Source organism: Dunckerocampus dactyliophorus, chromosome 2, assembly GCF_027744805.1.
Source record: "Dunckerocampus dactyliophorus isolate RoL2022-P2 chromosome 2, RoL_Ddac_1.1, whole genome shotgun sequence".
Classification (NCBI taxonomy): domain Eukaryota; kingdom Metazoa; phylum Chordata; class Actinopteri; order Syngnathiformes; family Syngnathidae; genus Dunckerocampus; species Dunckerocampus dactyliophorus.
In genome coordinates this window covers 42302506-42322504 of record NC_072820.1, presented here as the reverse complement: position 1 = coordinate 42322504, position 19999 = coordinate 42302506, and the positions used below count along the sequence as shown (strand labels likewise).

Sequence of the window (19999 nt, the reverse complement as noted above, 5' to 3'; positions counted from 1 at the left end):
CGGCGCGGCTTATATATGTACAAATCTGTTTTTTCCTCTAAATTTATTGGATGAGGCTTATACACCAATGCAACTTATACACCGGAATTTACGGTACTGGATTTTCTTGCAAAAAGATGAATCACACCCGTCTATAGATGTCTTATACTGTATAGTACATGTTTAAAGTTCATATCGTATTCACCTTGCAAGGCACATTCCTCTATATAATGAAGGTGTATTAAAAAAGGGTGTAAATCAACTTGGCGTTATTTCTATGCAACACCTGAAATCATTGTATACATTGCTAAGAGAGATTTACTTGTATGCACACTGCATAATTTAGAAGTAATAAAAGATCTCATTGAATTCAGGAGTGCTTGAGTCTAAACTACTATACCATAACCCTTTAATGAACCATTGTAGACTGGAGAGTCATTAATTATGCTTGTACATGAAAAGGAACTCTTCTTTTCGTTCCAAACAATAGGAACCCTATTGGAGATTAAACTGCTAATAAATCAGCTTTGATACTGCTGTACTATAAGTGCATATCGAAGTACAGCACTGCAAGGCTTTGAGCTGGATTTGTGGCTTTATTTGGCAATAGAGACACACTCGTGTCAAGCTGCTAAGCTCGTGTGAGTGTCTGCGTCTTCAGATCATTATTCATACAGCATACAAACAAGATAGCCTAATGCCACTTTGCTATCTGCACGGCAGCTGTGTCACTTAATAATTCACATATTTTACTTACAGTTGGAAGAACCAGTGGATTTTAAGATTACTTCTAATAAAAGAAAATGAATTGAAAGTGACACTGACATAGGAGCAGTAAGTTTTGCCTCCATTTTTGCCTTTTCTGCCGACAACAATGACATTCTGGAGACCTTCTCTCACTGGCGATGCATTTTGGGGGATGTGAAAAATGATGTCAATAATAAGAGTGCCCAGACGCTTTTGCGCAGATGTAAATTGCATTCGGTGACATCGATGACATATGTTGAGAACAGCTAATCATTTCTTCAGCGCTACAGTGGAGATAAATCAATTTTATGCTAAATTGTGTATAAATGTAAATGTCACACACCACTTTTTCCTCCGATTTACTGCAATTGCAACGCGCCCACCCTACGGTCTGTCAGTTCTATTCTTGCCAACAGCTTCTTATTTGCTGTTCAATTAACTGGCTTCATTGAGTTCAGTCTAGTCCATATAATGTTCTAATCATGCACTACATCAGTGACCATGTCATCTTTTATCCTATTGTTGATGGACCACCATTCTTCCCAACCTAATTATGCAGCACACATCAAAGTCTAGTGTATATCGGGGACCACTCCTGCACTTACATGAACAACTATCCCTGCAGTACTAATCCATTGCACAGCAAGCATATAAGCAAGTTGAGGTGATCCTGTGTATGTGAGGAAAGCTGCTGGACTCCACCATCCTACTATGCTGGGGTTTCTTTATGCGATTGTGAGCACAGATGGACAACAGCGGTGGTTTAAGGGCAGAATAGGCGCCATGCAGAGCCTGTGCCCTCGCCAAACCTTGAAGCCTGCCACAGCTTGCTATCCTCTTTACTTACAGCATAAGAAGTGATCAATTTGTGACACTGTCTATCCTGTTCAAGAATGCAGGAGAAGTTGGAGCCTATCCCAGATAACAGATAACAAAAGGGCAGATTCCATCCTGGACTGGTTGCTTGTCAATCACAAAAGCCTCTCGCCAGACAGCTGTGTCAAAGTCTGCTAAAGTATAGGAACCACTAAATACCAGTAGCCCAAATATGTACACCTTTTCCGTTACATAAGAATTGCATTACCATTTCTCAGAAAGCTTTGTGGAGGGACGTGTCTTTTACAAAGTGCTGCAGATCCATTTCCACAAACCACAGCCCCTGTTCCGAAATCGACACTTTCAAGCTTGACTGAAATTTGCAGCTGCCCGCATGGACAAGCCACATGCTTTCCGGACAAAAGTTCTATGGTCAGACAAAACGAAGATTGAGCCTTTGGGCCACAATGAAAAGAAGTATGTTTGGAGGAGTCAAAGTGAGGCTTGCAAACCTAACAACACTGTAGCAACTATCAAGAATGGTGGTTGTAGCATCTTGTTCTGGGGCTGTTTTGCTGCCAGTGGTTCTGGTGCACTGCAAATGGATGCGATGAAGACGTCCAAATTTTTCAAATTCACCTCAAATCAACAGTAAGACTGAATTTGTGTTCCAACAGGACACTGTTCCCGAATACAAATCAAAACTGGTTTTGGAATGTGTAAACAAGGCTAACAATAAGCTTCTGGAATGGCTTTCCCAATGTCCCAATTTCAATCCTATCGACCATTTGTGGACCATTCTGAAAAGCCTGTTACGTGCCACAAAACCAATCATATTAAAGAAACTCGACCAATTCTGTCAAGAAGAGTGATCAAATACCCAGCCAGAATTATGCCACAAGCTTGCTGATGGCTACAAAAATCGTCTGGCCAAGATTGTATGTATAATCAGGCTGTTGGTATAATTTTGACCCTGTGTACATGGCAGAACATCCAACAAATTCTAACTTGTGCGCCCAGTTTTGAAAAATGTTGTATAATTATTTCACCCTGGAAAAAGTGTTTCAAGTCAGTTTTAAATGCAAAATTGTGTGACAGCCAAGCCCATTGAGTGTATATAAACCTCTGATCACAACAGCATAGACTAGTACTCGTGACCAGAAGTATTAAGTATTATTTAATTAACAACATTGTATGCACTAGATAATTTGCATATTAATTGTGTATTGTGTTGTTACAGTTTCTTAACATAAGTCCTTTAATTTAAAATTTTGCTGAAAACAATGTTAGCTTCAGATAAAACCCAACGGTATCATATTGGCTGGTATTGGTATCGTATTAGCATACTTTGCCTATGATGCAAAATATGTACCTGTCGGCAGGTCTGCAAAGACAAGGGAAGAAGCTTATAAAGTTAAATAAAAAACAAAGTAAAACAAAATAGACACATCGTCAACTAAAAATTTGTGACAACTAGAGGGAGCTGTTTGCAACCAAAAACTATAACAACACTATGACGGGTTAACATATGTTACCAATAGTGGTTAAAAAGAACAGGTTTAACAAAAAATGTTTCTATTTTTCACAATTTCTAATTAAACTGCATAAAAATTGACGGGCACTTCAATTGATTGAAGATGACTGATGCTCATGGCTGTTACTCACGGCTGAAGTATATAGAGTCGGGGCAACTATATTTACTGTATGCACTGTATGTACTTCCGCCACGTCACGGTTAAAATTTTGAGGCTTTACTCTATCACGGTTTTTCAAAAATATACTAATTCATAAATCATGCTGTTTTGTGCTTGAATACGGCCTATTGTTACTCAAAAAGTATGCATATTAAAGCAAATGATATGCATTTTTTTGCCTAAATTAATTATTTTCAAGCATAAAAATGGTTAAATAAACTAAGATATTCAGAAGACGCATTCAAAGATGCTCTAAATGTGGTATTCTGCACTAGTTACTAGGTGTCAGTAATGATACTGTAATGTTCGGTAAAACACACACACCAGACTTGATCGCCGGAACAACAGGCTTTTATTGCAGGTTTGGATTGTCTCACAACAGGCACAATAATCCCTAATAAAAATCCAGAATAAAAACACTGACTACTCTTGCGGCCATAACCAATACCAAGCTACAGCACAACTCTGAACCCCCAACGTCACTTACTGTCTGCCCGCTACTCTCAGCTCCCCTAGCGACCACACTGATACCAACACACACGAGCATGAGTCTTATTTAGTCTTAGATGGCTTATTTACTCTTATTATGTCTACTATATTGGGTAACACGAGTGTGAAGGGGACTATAGGAGTGCTAGTTCATATCTACAGAGTTATAATAATGTTAAAAAACATATTTAAAAGGTAGTAAACAGGTTTTCTATGCTCTAACTACAAATATATTCAATTTAGAAATAAAGAATCCTACTTCACAGAAATACACTTATAACGGTCGAGTCTGGAACCAATTAACTGTGATAAACAAAGGATTTCACACAGAGAAGCAAGCAACTATTTGGCGTCATTGTGTAGCTATACATTCCGGTGGTAGCTAAACTTGGCCAAATCGCTATCATTAGCTGACAACAAACATAACTAATGCGCGTGCGTGTGTTACGTGGGGCGTGGCTGAAGTTGTAGGAGCAGGAAGAGGGCGCGATATAATGATTGAAGCATGGTCGAGAGTTACCGCCCTCGAGGCAGCCGCGTAACAGTTGCGAACAGTCCCTTTAAGTAGGTAATCTAGGGTTGCCAGAGGTACTTTTGTACTAATTACAAATCCGTGAGTGATCCAAATGATTATGAAGCTGTTGAAATGACCACATACCTTTAAATCAGATTGTTATGATGCTGTGTTAGCACCAGGGGACATTGTGTTACTTGTTGCAACCAGCAAACCCAACGCCCCTAAACACATAGAGGCTCGAAACGGATTAACGCCCCAGGAGGGGAGGAGGCGTGAAGAAAGAGGATGCGGAGCAGAGAGTGGGAGAGTGCAACGGATTCTGCACGTGACTGAGATAACACGCAGCACTTTGAAAGAGAAACTCCCTTTGCTCCTGCTTACTCACGCCTGACACGGCAGAAACCTACGGATAAAAGAAGCTTCTGAAGTAAAAATTTGGAAGGGAATAGAAAATGATGCTGTGCTCTCATTGAAACCAAAAGCATGGGATGTCAGTCAGACGTGAAATCCGCTTCTTGTCAAGTGGAGGGCTGAGTTGTGCCCCTTTACTTGCATTCATAAGCTGTGCAAACATGTTTTCCTTTTCAAAACAGCACACATTCAGTTTAACTGCAAGCAAAATATTGTATACGAGTTGAAACTAGTGGGGTTTTACCTTGACTCTGGAGAGAAGAGGTAGAGCGACCAGGTGTCTCTCTGTCGACACCATTCGGGTTGTTTCCTCTCCAGCCAGTGAAACAATCTGGCAATACGTCCCTTTAGGAAAACACAGTGCTTTCATTATTAACATTTCATGATTACATTTGAAGTAAGTCCAAGAACACCAAGCAAAAGGGGCCTGGTACTGATATGTGCAAACAATACCATTTGTGCACTACACAGTTTGATCATACAGCACATACCACATTTTTACATCAGGTTATATGCTGAATAAAATGACTATATATGCCTTATATGGTACAGTAGATACTGTACATATTTGAGTACTTGATGGCAGTACCCAAGCTTAGCTTTCAATGTATATTTGAAGTACGGGCAGCTCAATTCAGTAGGGTTTCTATTCCTATTTGCTTGCAAATGTCTGTGTGGTAATCTGGCACTCTGCAGTATATGCTTGACTCATTGGGCTTGTTCGATAAAATACTACGAGAGAAAAAAGAAGTCCCATTTGCACACATGCACAGAAACAAACCAGATTGGCCTCCTCCTCTGCATTATCGTCTTCAGTATTCTCCTCCAAAGAAACCTGTGTAGGGCCCACCAGTGAGGGAGTGCCCTTCCCATTGCAGTCGCTATGCTCTGCAAGCCGAAATGTCACCGGTAAAGGCGGTCTGGAGCTGTACATGCTGGCTGAGCGATACAGGTAGGGTACCTGTGTGGGATCAGGAACAGCAATTACAGTTAAACCCCAAAACATAACGAATCTTGGACATCCATCCATCCATTTTCTATACCGCTTCTCCTCTTTAGGGTCGCTGGAGCCTATCCCAGCTGACTTCGGGCGACAGAAGGGGTACACCCTGGACTGGCCGCCAGCCAATCGCAGGGCACATATAGGCTAACAACCATTCATACTCACATTCATACCTATGGACAATTTAGAGTCGCCAATTAAGCTAACCTGCATGTTCTTGGATGTGGGAGGAAACCGGAGTACCCGGAGAAAACCCACACACACACGGGGAGAACATGCAAACTCCACACAGAAATGTCCAGGGGACAATCAAACCCATCTTCCCGATCTCCAGGCTGTTACTGTGTTGGCCAACATGCTAACCACTCGACCACCGTGCAGCCCAATCTTGGACATTTTGAAGCAAATTGGCAAAATAATGTAAGATGTATTTTCCTGTATTTTTTTAACACACATATTGTATATATTGTTTGATTGTCTAATACAACTTTTTACAGTCATTTTGCCATTTCTCACTTAAACATTTGTTCTTCTCATGAGAACTTTGTAGAAAAAACAAAATGATATCGCAAGTTATTGCGTTCCAGAAGGTCCGACGCAAACCAAATAAATGTTTCCAATAACAAATTATGTAAATCCAATTAATCAGTTCCAGGAAGCCAATAATGTTAACACAAAACACATTTTTATAGTTTTACAATTACAGTTTGATATGCAGAAAACAATTCCAAATGCATATAAATACATATAAATGGTGACTGAAAGGAATAAATGAACATTTAAGGTGACTTTTACCTTCACTGAAGACGTGATTCTTGATGTGACTCCACACTGACACCACCTTCCTGCTTTGCCTTAGTTATTTGTTGAATTAAATCGTGTTTCCAACCCAAAATGCAGCCAAAGAAACGTGCCAGCATTTTGATAAAGAAGGTGAACATCACTGTTGAATTGAAGGAATAACTTATGACAAAACAAGAAGATGGTGTCCGTGTTGTGTCTCTCTGCCACATTGTGTCTTTGGGAACATGAATCACATCTTCACTGAAGGTAAAAGTAACCTTAAATGCCCATTTATCCTGTTCATTCATCATTTATATGCATTTAGAATTGTTTTATGCATGTAAAACTACAAAAACATGCTTGTGTTAACATTTTTAGAGTCAACCACGGATGACATCATAGACCGGCTACGTAGCTGACTGTCGGCTACGGTTGCTATTTTGTTAGCAAGCTAACGTTTTTGTTAGAAGCTAAGGACTTGTGATAAAAATACTTTAAAAACACAGTTGGACTCACTCAGTGTATTAATAACACGACAAGACACATGCCGCATTGTCAGCTAAGATTTTCAACGTAAATTGAAAAACACGCTAACCGGGGTGGACGTTAAGCGAGTTCCCATTTTAATAATAACCAAATGATATGATATTTAGGAGATTCCAATTCCAGTATGATGTGATGTTGTGAACTGAAATGATCTACCTGCAGTAGAGCATCAGGGGGTAAATCCATGGAGCGCCGAGTCTCTATTGACTCCATCCTCCGATGACGGGGCCCTTTCTGAGACTGTGACATGGAGTCGGTCCTGGCCAAGGAAGCGTCATCCTCCTCCAGCCCGCCTCCTCCCTCTCCTCCGTCCTCACCTTCTTCCGAGCTGGAGCCTCCCTCTTCTGATAGCAGCGACTTCCGTTCCCCTGATTGGCGCTCCTGGCGTTTGAGGGACGGTGCATGACCTAGGCTGTTCCAGCTGGATCTGCGGCTATTCCTGCCACTACCAGTGCTCCAAGGGCCATAATGGGGCATCTTTTGGTTAAAAAAAAAGAATGTTATCAACCCAAAATGAAACTGTGCAATTAAGCTGTGTAAATCTGTCACGTAACTAAACAAAGCTGGGCAGGGTTTGGTGGGGCTAGATTGGTGGTTTGACTAACACACAAAAGCAGATGTGGAAATTTAGGCTTGTTCTCTGAAGCCTGCGTTAATCCATCAATCAACGAACCAGTCAATCGTCAGTTTTTTCAAATACAGACGAAACTGTCAAGCTGAGATGACATTCATCACCATCAAAGTTAGACCTTCCTCTTGTGTTAGCTTTCTCTTATGTTAACAGGTCGGTCTGGACCTGTCCTGAATCAGCCAAACAAAATACCATCAAAGCAATGATGTAAATATATACAAATGAATGAATAGACGTTAGCAGCTTCCAGTCACATCATTGTAAGGCCATACGTACTTCTTCAAAATGTCATGCTGAAGAAAGAATGCAAAACTGTGACGTCCAAATTTTTAACCAATGTTATTCCAGTGGAATTTGTGGCTTGAAAAGTTGTGGCAAATGTATTTTATCCCTACTTTATCAAGACTGGTGATACTAATGAGAAGAGAGATACTAACCATTGACTTGTCATAAGAGCCTGGGTCTATGGAGACACTGCTGCTTCTGCGGGACTCACAGCCCAGGATGGGGTCACCCCCAACTGGCAACTTAGGTATTGGCATAGGGGTGGCTGCTGTGTGGGTAATTAGTGGAGGAGTCAGGCTGGTCTTTAAATCCACATGACCATTTACAGGCACTATTAGAAAAAGAGGGATGAATAAAATAAATGGAAATTTTGCACAAGTGAGATGCCAAAATGTAATAGACATGTTCGATTTCAGCAAGCTGAGTCATGTGACTTAGGTACACCCTCGGTTATGTAGCAGTTCATTTGAAAAGTGAAAGCTACTGATATTGAGCCCAATGAATATTTCAGTGGCATATTCATCTTAAGGGATGTGTGGGAGAGATTATTATGTTTGGCAGCCTCACAAATACGTGACATGTGGAGGTAATGCAACTTTAATAATGCAAAAGCCTAGAAGATGTGTATTCGGCTATTCTGGCTTGGTTAGCCGTATTATCCAAACCATGTGAAGGTTCCAAAGGGAGATGATACAGTGCAAGTGGGAGTTGCACTCCATACTGGGCTATTCCTGCTGGGCTTTTCCGTCTGCAAAAGCAGTAATTAGAGGCAAAGGGAGCCGTTGGTTGTGAAATTATGGATGAGGCTTCTGTTGGTTTGATGTCGTGCAAGGGGAAAGCCGCACACGTGCCCACTGAGTTGACTTGTAAGCCATGACCGATAACAGCAGGTGCAGGGTATGTTCCGCAGGCTATTCTTTCCCTTAATATGACTTTGACCTATTATTCTGATCTAACAAAAGCGTTCATGTTTATTGTTTAACTGGGATATTGCAGCGATCTACACAAAAAATAACAAGGGGACAAGCCAGCAGTTAGATGGCTCAAGACGAGTTCTAGCTGTATGTTGTTATACTTGAGATGAGGGGCAAAACCACCTTGGGGGTTCTCCTCTCAGAACTGAATTGTATTGTCTTGGACTCCGAAATGGAGGACTTTGGATTTATTCTTCACCACAGTCATGACTGTATAATTTGCTTGTGAATTAACACCTTATTTATTTATGGGATTACCATGCAAGCCTTAACTTAGTCTTGGCATTGTCTTGGTCTCAACCTCCCGTGACCTTCTTCTTGACTCAGTCTCACATTGCCATCGTGTAAGCCTCGATTCCTCAAAGATTTTAACTTAATCTTAGTTTATGCTACAGGTGTGGACTCGAGTCCCAAATTTGATGAATTTGGACTCGACTTGAAATATCATCAGAGACTTGCAACTCGACTTGCACTTTGACATCATTGACTCGGGACATGACTCAGACTTGAGCCCGATGACTAAATATTTGACATTCTCAGTGAGTGTGTTGAAGTCTTCAACTAACTTAATCGTGATATAATTTCCAGCAAGACAACATATCTTGATCTTTATCATTAATTGCATCTATTAACGTCCAATTAGGTTTAAGAAACAACGAATGTGTGCACTGACTAAATCCAAAATGCTATATCAGCACTCTTTTCATGCGACTAAGTCTTGTCACACTTGTATTATTTTATTTAAAAACAAATGCATTCATTGTATTTGTCAAATTTAATACATTGTTCGATAGATCGTTAAAGTGACATTTTATTTGGGAGACACTACACAGTGCTTATGAAGGACTCGAAAATTTCAAGCCTATGACTTTGGACTGACTCGACCTGTCTTGTTTGACTTGGACTTGCACGTTTTTACTTGAGACTTGACTCGAGACTTGAGATTAAGGACTCGAGACTTGCTTGAGACTTGCAAAAAAAGTAATTTCTGGTTTATGCAGTCTTGAGCGTAAGACTAGCAGCTATTGCCTTTGATCTGTACTATCACTGCCTAGAACAGAAAATAAGAATAACAATAAAGTCAACTTCTACGTGCTCAATTGCATGGCTTACCTGCAGAGGCTGATAAATCTCTGCTGTTAACATCCTCCATACTCCGTGCAAAGGAATCGATTTCGGAACCTGATTTAGAGGCATCACCCTTCACGCAAAAATACACAGAAACAAAAAACATTTAAAATGTGAAATTAGTCAGAAAGTGCATGGTTGGACGTTGCCTCTTAGTGCAGATCCCTGCTGAGCATTGTCTCAGTCAGCAATGTGTCAGACGTGATCTCGGAATCAGTCACTAGAGGCAACAGGACTATGTGAACAGGTGCAGTCTACCAGATCCCAGAGCTCAAAGGTTAAAAAATAGCGAGAGAAAGACGAAGTTTCTTCATCAACACAGTTTAGTCATGCAAAGATAATAAAGGGAGTTCACCGAAAGAAAAAAAACAACAAATAAACACACCGATACACAATGACAGTAACATGCATGGGGGGTCATTTTTGTTTGACTGCTGCCAAAAAGTGTAATTGTGGTTGCAACACACCTTAACCTTTGTTAGAACAGCCAATGAATAAATGTCTCATTTTCTAAACTGCCTTCGTTTAAGACAATTTTACCTGTGTGGTAGCAGAGTGAATAAGCAGACAAACCATAGTACCTCTCCACAATACAGTATATACATTTTTTAGAGCAAATGACTCCAAATCTTCCAAAGTGTGAGACTATGTGTTTTGTAAGGAAATGAAGTGCTCATTTACATGTTCTTTTGCATTAAAATCCCCCTGTGTGCCTTACATCGATTTCCTGATTTCCCCAGACTGGTGGAGTGTGAGAAAATTAGGTAAAGGGTGCTAATAGACCAGTGGCATAATCACGTGAAGTGTACTTGGAATCCTTCTGTGGTTGCAAAGGCTCTCAAATTTCTGCATCTAGTTACCACAGCATGCAGATAAAAATTGAGCTGTTCTTTGTGGAAGTTATCAATTGGCATTGGCATGGAGAGGTTAGTCGGGTTTGGTTGGCTGAAGTTAGTTGTTTTTATAGGGCAGTTTGTAAAAGCGATTTGTCACTTTGTGTTGTACCTTAAAGACAGACCATCTTAACAATAAATTCCATTTATGTGACTGATGCTAAAGCCGATACGATATGTAAAGCAGCGAGATGTAAAGCTACTACGTGTAATGATTGGCAGGTAAACGAGACAATGACATAAAGTCTCTGCTGTCAAAGACCATGAAAGAGGGCAGTACTTACAAATAACCACAGGCCAGAGTGTAGCGGAAGAATAAATCCCGACCCAGATTACCATTTTAAAATCCCGACTGGAGGAGGTTATTGTCCAATAAAGGTCCAATAAAGTGGATATCTCTGTTTGCCCTACCTAACTGTCTGTTGAGATTTTAGACGAACAATGTTGATGCTTTAAAAAGTCTGACAGCTGTCTTTTCATAGACCCAGTGGGTCACTACAATGACTACAGTGGATACTCACCTACAAATAATCAGGCTGACTTTGAGCCTGATTACCCCTTTCAGACTAAAGTCAGCAAAGGCACAATAATCTGATGCCTGTTAAAGATGACATATTTTGTGGTGTGAGGACCAATTAATTAACTAGCCGAGTTTCTTCTTCTTGTTTTCCGGCAGTCTATGTACCCTGCAGCATTTTGCTGCTTCTCACAGGTCAGTCTTGGTACTGCGTCAGTAACATACTTTATTATAGTATAGGACAGTATATGTGGCGTCAATACAGTGCCAATATCCATGTGCATGAAAACTATGATCAAAGCACATAAAGACAACTCTCTGCATGCTCACGGTGTGTCTCTGTACCTTCCACAAGTTCGCCAATGCTGAGTTTTGGCACTCTGGGGGTGGGCATTACTTAAGCGGCTCTGCAACCCCCTCTCCTTTTTGAGCGGTCACTTTAAATGCCTCCTGTCTCCACGTCAGAGCCGAGCCGAGGCAGAGTATGGCGGGTCATCCTCCTATTTTCCTCGTAGCAAGTCCGTAAACCATCAAAGTTACTCCCAAGCTGTTCAGTAAGCTCATATTTTAAACATATGTCTGTTTCTCAACTCTGACATCTCGATCCTCGATTTTCAGCCAAATATTGCCGCCATGAAGACCCGGCCTACTCTGCTTCGGATTAGCTCTGACCTTAAAGTGACCAGTCAGAAAGGACAGGTGGGTCGAGTGGCTCTGTTACACAGAAACCGCAACCTCGCAGAGAGTGGTCAATAACAACGTACAGTATGTGATGTTCCTTTTTTTTTTGCCTGTTTGGGTTCTCCCACATTTAAAAAAGAAAATGTTAAGAAGAAATATGTACCCTGCTTTAGATGAGTGAAAACAAGCCTGTACTCAGTGGAATGCTTGCTCATATTCTACTCGTTAAAGCTGTATTATCCAAACTATGTAAAAATAATGCAGTTTCCGCATATCTCCTTGTAGATAGGACATCAAAGAAATTTGCAGCTATAAGTAATAATATTGAATGCCAACATTTCCCAGGCGAAAAGTAGCAATCCCATTTAACTGAATTGGTTTTGTATGCATGATCAGTTTAATGTTGTGAGAGGTCATACTTTGTGAGCATAAATGGTGCAGTTTTTAAAAGAAATTCCCTAAACTTTTTAATCAGTGGTCGTTGAGTCTTGCAGACTACAGCAGTGGTCACCAACCTTTTTGAGCACAAGATCCCTGGTCTCCGCCGTGATGCTAGACCTTCTTAATATATTTGCGATTATAGCGGAAAACTGACTCGTTCACACGGTCTCTCTGGTCAGACAGGCGGATGCATTGGAACATTGCATGGGCTTTATTAATGCACAGTTCAGATTTTCATCCAGCTGGGTAATTTGACATTGATATAATGTTTCATGTATTGTCTGGTATCTTTTATCACCAACACAGAGAAACATAAACATTTCCACTACGGATGCTCCGATCAGGGTTGTATGCTGCAGCTTCCGATACCGATCATTCATGAGTGAGATCGGCCCAGTTAGACAATTCCAGGGGCCCTTGGCAAATGGGTAATTATTAAAAAATAAACGTTTGGGGAGCTTGTTTTTTTTTAGCCTTTATTTGTATGAAACTTTTTTTGGACTATTTGACACAAACCTGAATTTAATTTGATGCATGTTTCGGAGTAATACGAACACATGGGAAATAAACTGTCCATTATTTTTTAGCTCAAGATAACAAAATTAACAGAATAAGATAATACAAATAAATATCATCATTAAATAGCTGTCAGCTATTTGTGTTTTATTTATGACTGGCAACATTTAAATTGTACACTACTTTATTTACCAAGCAGATCTCCACTCAAACAGTGTCAGTCGTCTTTATGCTATTTTGTGCTCATTTGTCATTATATAAAGGCATAAAGTCTGAATTCAATAGTTATAATATAAACGAAAAACAACTACTAAGAGTTTTCTGTATTGGCATGCCCAGCACCCTTGCTCTGCTTCGCTCTTTTCACTGTGTTAGCTCGTCGAGCAATTTATCACTGTCCTAACTATGTTTATTTTGTGTAAGTAATCGTAAGTAAGGTTTGGCAGCTGTTCGGACGTCCTCGGGAACGCTTTGGAATGTGACCAATCACAGCGAAGTGGGCTCGGCGGGAGGAGCACCTGGAGGAGTGCCGGGGGTAGAGTAAATTACACAGTTGGGGCGGGAGGCAGGAAACCTAAGGAAACACTGCAGGAAGAGGTGCAGAGTCCGGAAGATCTACAAAGCTTTCTGTGTGTTATCATGTGTAGCTGCTCTATAGGAGTCCAGAACTCAATAAAAAGGCCCGAAAATGAGTATAATAGGTCCCCTTTAAAAACAAATTGTGTCAAAAAGTCACATTTGGAGTCCAAAGACCAGAAGCTGGGCGAATAACTTTGGGCCAATGCAAAGTATAGCCAGTGACAGCTAGGCAAAGCGCGGAAACAAAGAAAGATCTTGGGTAAGGAAGTGATCAAACACGCTGGCATCAATTGGCGTAGCCTGTGTCAATCTCAATACGAGATGCCTCATTTTGTTGGCAACTCTACGTGACACAACAGACATGTAGGATTTGCCTCTTCATGGCGATCCGTTTGTGTGATCGGAGTTTATCGGCATACGCCGATCACATGTTTATTTACTGAAATCAGCCGATGTTGATCAGTGGCCGATCGATCGGAGCATCCCTAATGTACACGCATTTCAACAGTAGCTGCCTGAATGACTTGAATGTGCCATTGATCGAAGGACGAAGTCCGCCCTGAACAGTGCCTGCGTAAATATAAACATATAATTGGGGAAGTTACAACAGCGAGTAACCGGGTAAGTCCCAAAGATCGACTGGTCGATCGCAAATGACGGATTGGTGACCCCTGCACTACTGCATTAGGAGTTAGGAATGGGGCATCATTTTGGAAGGACAGGCCAGAATGGCATTACATAGATGTGCATTTTTTAAGAACTGATGTGTAATACAGTATTTATGATTGATTCATGAACAAATTAAAAGGTATAATGTTTTAGATTCAACATAACAGATGTATTGCATAGCACTGGGCACTTTGGGAATAAATGGTACAACTGGTTGGGCTGCAGTCGGATCTTCTTTCGCTGTCTCCTTGAATAAACGTGATTTATTACTAAGGGAATAGAATTGCACAACTGAGGTTAAATAAGCGAGTGGAAAGGTGGACATGATGTTGGTTTAGAGCAAATGGGGGCGAGGGTCTTGAGGGAAATCCTTGGTGATGAAATAGCTGGGATGTTTAGACAGCTTGTGTACACTCTGCCACCCCAATTTGGGCATGGTGGCGAGAGCAGGAGATAGGCCAGACCTGACCGTCGGCGGATAGCCAGACATTAATAGACACTAACAGCTCACAGGAGGATCACAATTACTTGGCCTCAAAAAGGGGGTCTACATGGCAGAAGGATGTTGATAGAAGGAAGTGGATTCATTGTTTGCATGTTCTCTGAAATAGGTTTCTTCTGCAGTTGCATTTTCAAACAACAGCAGCCAAAAGCAAAGTGGATCAAAGGGAAACGTGTACAACTATTAACAATGAAGTGAAATTAACTGATATCCTGCTTAAAAATGTTTTGTGCCACAAAAATACATTATTTTAAGTTTTAGTTGATATTTTTTTTATGAAATTCATCAAATACTTTACATATTTACTTACATATTTATTTAAAATATCTCTCAAATGAAAATAGCATCTTGTTCAGATTTTCATGTTTTAAGCTTTACGTCCCTAATGTAGTGATCCAATGAGACACTAATATCAAGACTAAAACATGACCAAAATCTTAAGACCAGTTGAAAAATTGCTAGAATTTGCATTTTACACATTTGGATCTCGATGAGGTTTAAAGTAGAGCTACAATAAGCACAAAAAACACTTTGAAAAAGTAATTTATTGAAAACAACAATTAAACTGAAAAAGGCCGTTTATCATTTGAAGACCATCGCTCAAAAAATAACAAAAAACTCTCCAAACCAGAACAAAAAATGTTCCCAGTCGGACTCAGTAATGAGTAGCTCCACCGTTCTTGTTAATCACTTCAAAAATGGGTTTGGGCATGCTTGATGCGAGTGTTTCCAGGAGGCTAGTGGGAACATTGCTCCAAGTGGTGAAGATGGCTTCACCAAGGGCATCAACTGTCTGGAACTGATGGCCATTTTTATAAACTTCCCTTGCCATCCATCCCCAAATGTTCTCTATGGGATTTAAATGAGGGGAACATGTAGGATGGTCCAAAAGAGTGATGTTATTCTCCCTGAAGAAGTCCTTGGTCAAGCGAGCATTGTGAACTGCAGCGTTGTCCTGTTGAAAAACCCAGCTGTTACCACACAGACGAGGACCCTCAGTCATGAGGGATGCCCGCTGCAACATCTGCACGTAAGCAACCGCCGTTTGACGACCCTGCACCACCTGAAGCTCCAGTGTTCCACTGAATGAAAAAGCACCCCAGATCATGATGGACCCCCCTCCACTGTGCCGGGTAGAAAACATCTCAGGTGGGATCTCCTTGTCATGCCAGTAACCTTGGAAGCCATCTGGACCGTCAAGGTTACATTTTTTCTCATCAGAGAATAAAACTTTTTTCCACCTTTCAATGTCCCATGTTTGATGCTCCCTGGCAAAGTCTAAATGAGCAGTTTGGCGTTGAAGGAGATGAGGTCTTTGAATTTGTTTTTTGTTTGTTAAAACCTTTTCCCGCAGATACTGTCTGATGGTTATTTCGCTGCAGTCGGCACCAGTAAGGGCCTTAATTTGGGTCAAAGACTCCCCTGTGTCTTGATGGACAGCCAATTGGATCCTCCGGCTCAGCGCATGTGTGATTTTTTTGGGTCTACCACTTGACTTTTTTGTTCCATAATGCTCAGGATCTTTCAAAAAATGTAGAATGACTGTCTTACTGCTCCCAACCTCAGCAGCAATGGCACGTTGCGAGAGGCCTTGTTTATGCAGCTCCACAATCCGACCACGTTCAAAAAGAGAAAGGTTCTTAGCTTTCGCCATCAGGAGGGCATGACAGTGTGAATGCCTGACAGAAAATGAACATTTTGAGCAGAGTTTGTTTTTTATAGCCCTTGGTCTTAAACTTTTGATCAGGTGATAAACAACCTATTTCATTTTTTTTTGTTGTTTGTTTAAATTGCAAGTTCCAAATGTTTTTTGTCTCACTCCCCCTTCTTGTTTTTGCATATTGTAGCTCTACTTAAAACCTCATTAAGATCCAAATGTGAAAAATGCAAATTCTAGCAATTTTTCAACTGGTCTTAAGATTTTGATCAGGATTGTATTGTTAGATATATTTTAATTATTAATTATAATTATAATATATTTTCATTATTTTATTTTATTATTTTAAATTAAAATATGTTTTATATGCATTGTAATTGTATTGTTATTGTTTTATCTAAAAATCTAAATATATAATTTCATTATTTTATTTTTTAATAAATAAAAATATGTTACATGCATTGTAATTATGCATGCATTTACTTTATATTTTATGAAGTAAAAATAATAAAAAATAAATAAAATAATTGCTAAAAAAATACACTTTGTATTTCTTGCTAAATTTCTTGCTTCTTTTGTTGTCAAATCGAATTTAAAAATAAATTCTGCAATAGTTGCATACTCATATGTGTCGTAATATCATGAGGCGATGATAAATTTATATGCTTTAAGCTATTGCCCCCAGGTTGTCAACAGGATGAGAAAAAGCAATTTGTAATATTTACCCAAAAGATAAGTCTCAGATCTAGACGACGTTCAAGAGTGGACATACAGTAGAAGAATTACTACAATTTGTTTTTTGACAGACCTTTCTAAGCTCTGTTAAAGGGCCTGAGTCATGCAAACAGTGCTGATCTCCCCTGCATCCCTTATTAGCTCTCATCCTTTAGTCCTGCTGGATTTATCTAGCAGTGCTGGAGACTCCAAGTAAGCTGGCATGCGGCCTTTCTCCTCTTCACTATGTCCTAACCTCCAGCTTGATAAAACGAGAGACTAAGGGGGAGATTTTTGGCAGCCGACCACTTTGTAGTGATCTTACCCGGCGACTGAAAAGAAAAGGAGCAGGCTAGAGGTTTGGTGGGAAATAAGAAATCAACCTGAGGTTTAATGTTGCTTTTAAAGAGGGTAAAATAAAAAGTTAAAAACGCATGTACACAGTAAAGTAATGCAAGTACTGCAGTCATTGCCCTCCAAGCCACTCAGAGCAATCATTCACTACTAGTACATTTTAACAGCATAGACAGCATGCAGGAAGCAGGGGGTGGGGCACTTTGAGACGTGACATGCCTTCTAGCCAGCAGCCATATTGGAGGTCCTTGGCACACAGGTGACAACTACTTGTACTTTTTAAGCAGTTTTTGGTACGGTTGACAGTTACATTGCTCAGCAAAGAAGCAGAATTTTGAATTGAGGATTGCAGAGTACTCACTGCCGTGGAAAGAGTGCAGTTCAATTGCTAAAATTGTACTCAGCTACAATGAAGTAGTACAGAATTTGCTCACATTGGGCCTCATTCACGAAATGTTCTTACACACAAATGTGTTCTTAAAGCCTTTTTACGAAGATTTTTGGCATTCACGAAACGTGTTCTTAACTCACAGTTCTTAGATCTAAGAACAAATTCTACGAACGCTCAGGAGGACTCTTACGCACAAGCAAAGCTTGCACTTTCAATCCGCAATCGCCCTCATGATGGATTTTGCAACCTGATCCCAAAAAATGTAGTGCAAATAAAATATCCCAACAATTATTTATCATAAAAACAACTAAAATATACTCCATGGATAAATATATATTCAAATCCCAATTCATCCAAAAAAAAGTAGCTGTCTGGACGTGCGCTGCGCAGAGAGAGAATGTAAAGGGACCATTAGATTTATTTGCTGAAAGCAACGAATATTTGATGTCCCGCTTCAGGCTTCAGGCTTCCCTCTCTGTTCTTGCAGGTGTGCAGGATCATCAGAATAACATCGCAATGAAACGTGGTGTGCCTATTGCGCACGGAGCACCCCCAGATAACGACATGCGCCCCCAGCCACGTCTTGAGCCAGAGCACGGGGCTGCTGTATTAATTAGGCAGCGTCTAATCAAATGTAACCACAGAAAAAATAAATTGTCACACACAAACTATGTATTTTGACTTTATTTTTCCATCATGAATGTGTAAATAGTTTCTAGAGTTTCCGAAATGGTTTGGTTTCTGATTGATGGCCCACCTCCCGTTTTCTCCAGATCCCTCCGGTGAAGTCCAATCTTTTTTTTTTTAAAGTCTATTTTAAGTCAAAACACTTCTTTTTAACCTGTGCGGTGGCGCGTTTCTCCGTGGAAACGGCATTAATGTTTCCTGCAATGGTGCTCCATGCCGACTCTTTCTGGATGGCCTGATGACCGGTGGATACACGTGAAAATAAGGTGGTCTTGTGTTCGCTCACTCCTTGTAAAAGCACCTCTATTTCAGTAGAATTGAAGTTTTTCTTTCGTTTGCTGTCCAGCTGCTTCTCAGTCTTGCCCTTGCGCGTTGCCATCTCCGCCTCCAGCTGCCTGTTGCGCACGGCACATTTTTGACCTTATATAGGAAATAATAGGCGGTGACCTATGCAAATTAGGCCTCACATGCACGTGCATCCCCGTTGGCATTCATCAACCTAAGAACACCGGTGCGAACGATTATCCCTACTTAAGAACGTGTCGTGAATGTGGCGCAGTTTCCAACCCGCGCCTTCTTAAGTACACTTCTTAAGAAGACTTTTAAGAAGATGTTCGTGAATGAGGCCCATTGTTATCCAAAGTGTTGCAGTATGTTAGGAAACACTTAGATACACTCCAATCTGAATCGTCCATGTTTTGAATATACAATTGTAAATATTGTTTATGCAGAAAATGATCTGGATCACCACTTCTGGAGTCTTCAATTACGCAATACTGTCGTAATTCTCAATTGCATTCGGATTGGTGACAGTAAGTCTCACAAGCATGTACAAACTTCCGCTAATAAAACTTAAATTGCTTTTGCAGGGAATCTGCAGTGATGCGTTAGCTGATGAGTTTAGCTGAGCCGAAAGGCAAAGCTCTAAATTTACCGGTCGATCTTCAGTACCTTTCCTACCCTCACCTATGATCATGAGCTTTGGGTAATGACCGAAAGGACAAGATCGCGGGCACAAGCGGCAGTTACAAGGGTGCCTGGGGTCTTCCTTAGAGATAAGGTGAGAAGCACTGTCATTCGGGAGAAACTCTGAGTATAACCGCTGCTCCTCCACATTGAGAGGAGCCAGATGAGGTGGCTTGGGCGTCTGGTCCCTGAGGAGGTGTTCAGGGCACGTCCGAATGGTAGACTATGTCTCTCAGCTGGCCTGGGAACGTCTCGGGATCCACCAGGAGGAGCTGGACGAAGTAGCCCGGGAAAGGGAAGTCTGGGCTTCCCTGCTTAGGCTGCTACCCCCGCAACCCGACCTTGGATAAGCGGTAGAAGACGGATGGATTGTTTTTGCAGCATTAGGAAAAATGTGTTTGTATGACTTCTATGACATTTCTTCTTCTT

At 40.7% G+C, this 19999-nt stretch overlaps 1 protein-coding gene across 14 annotated transcripts in view; it reads right to left on the bottom strand.

The window, feature by feature from the left end:
- Positions 1–19999, bottom strand: part of cacna1g (calcium channel, voltage-dependent, T type, alpha 1G subunit) — a 291002-nt gene that overhangs the window by 66288 nt on the left and 204715 nt on the right. For all 14 annotated transcript variants that reach the window (XM_054766574.1, XM_054766569.1, XM_054766571.1 and 11 more), the window contains 5 exons: positions 9989–10076; positions 8054–8232; positions 7142–7462; positions 5435–5614; positions 4898–4998 (listed from right to left, as the gene is read on the bottom strand). In XM_054766574.1, coding sequence (XP_054622549.1) covers positions 4898–4998; positions 5435–5614; positions 7142–7462; positions 8054–8232; positions 9989–10076 — 869 coding nt within the window. The remainder of the gene's footprint in view (positions 1–4897; positions 4999–5434; positions 5615–7141; positions 7463–8053; positions 8233–9988; positions 10077–19999) is intronic.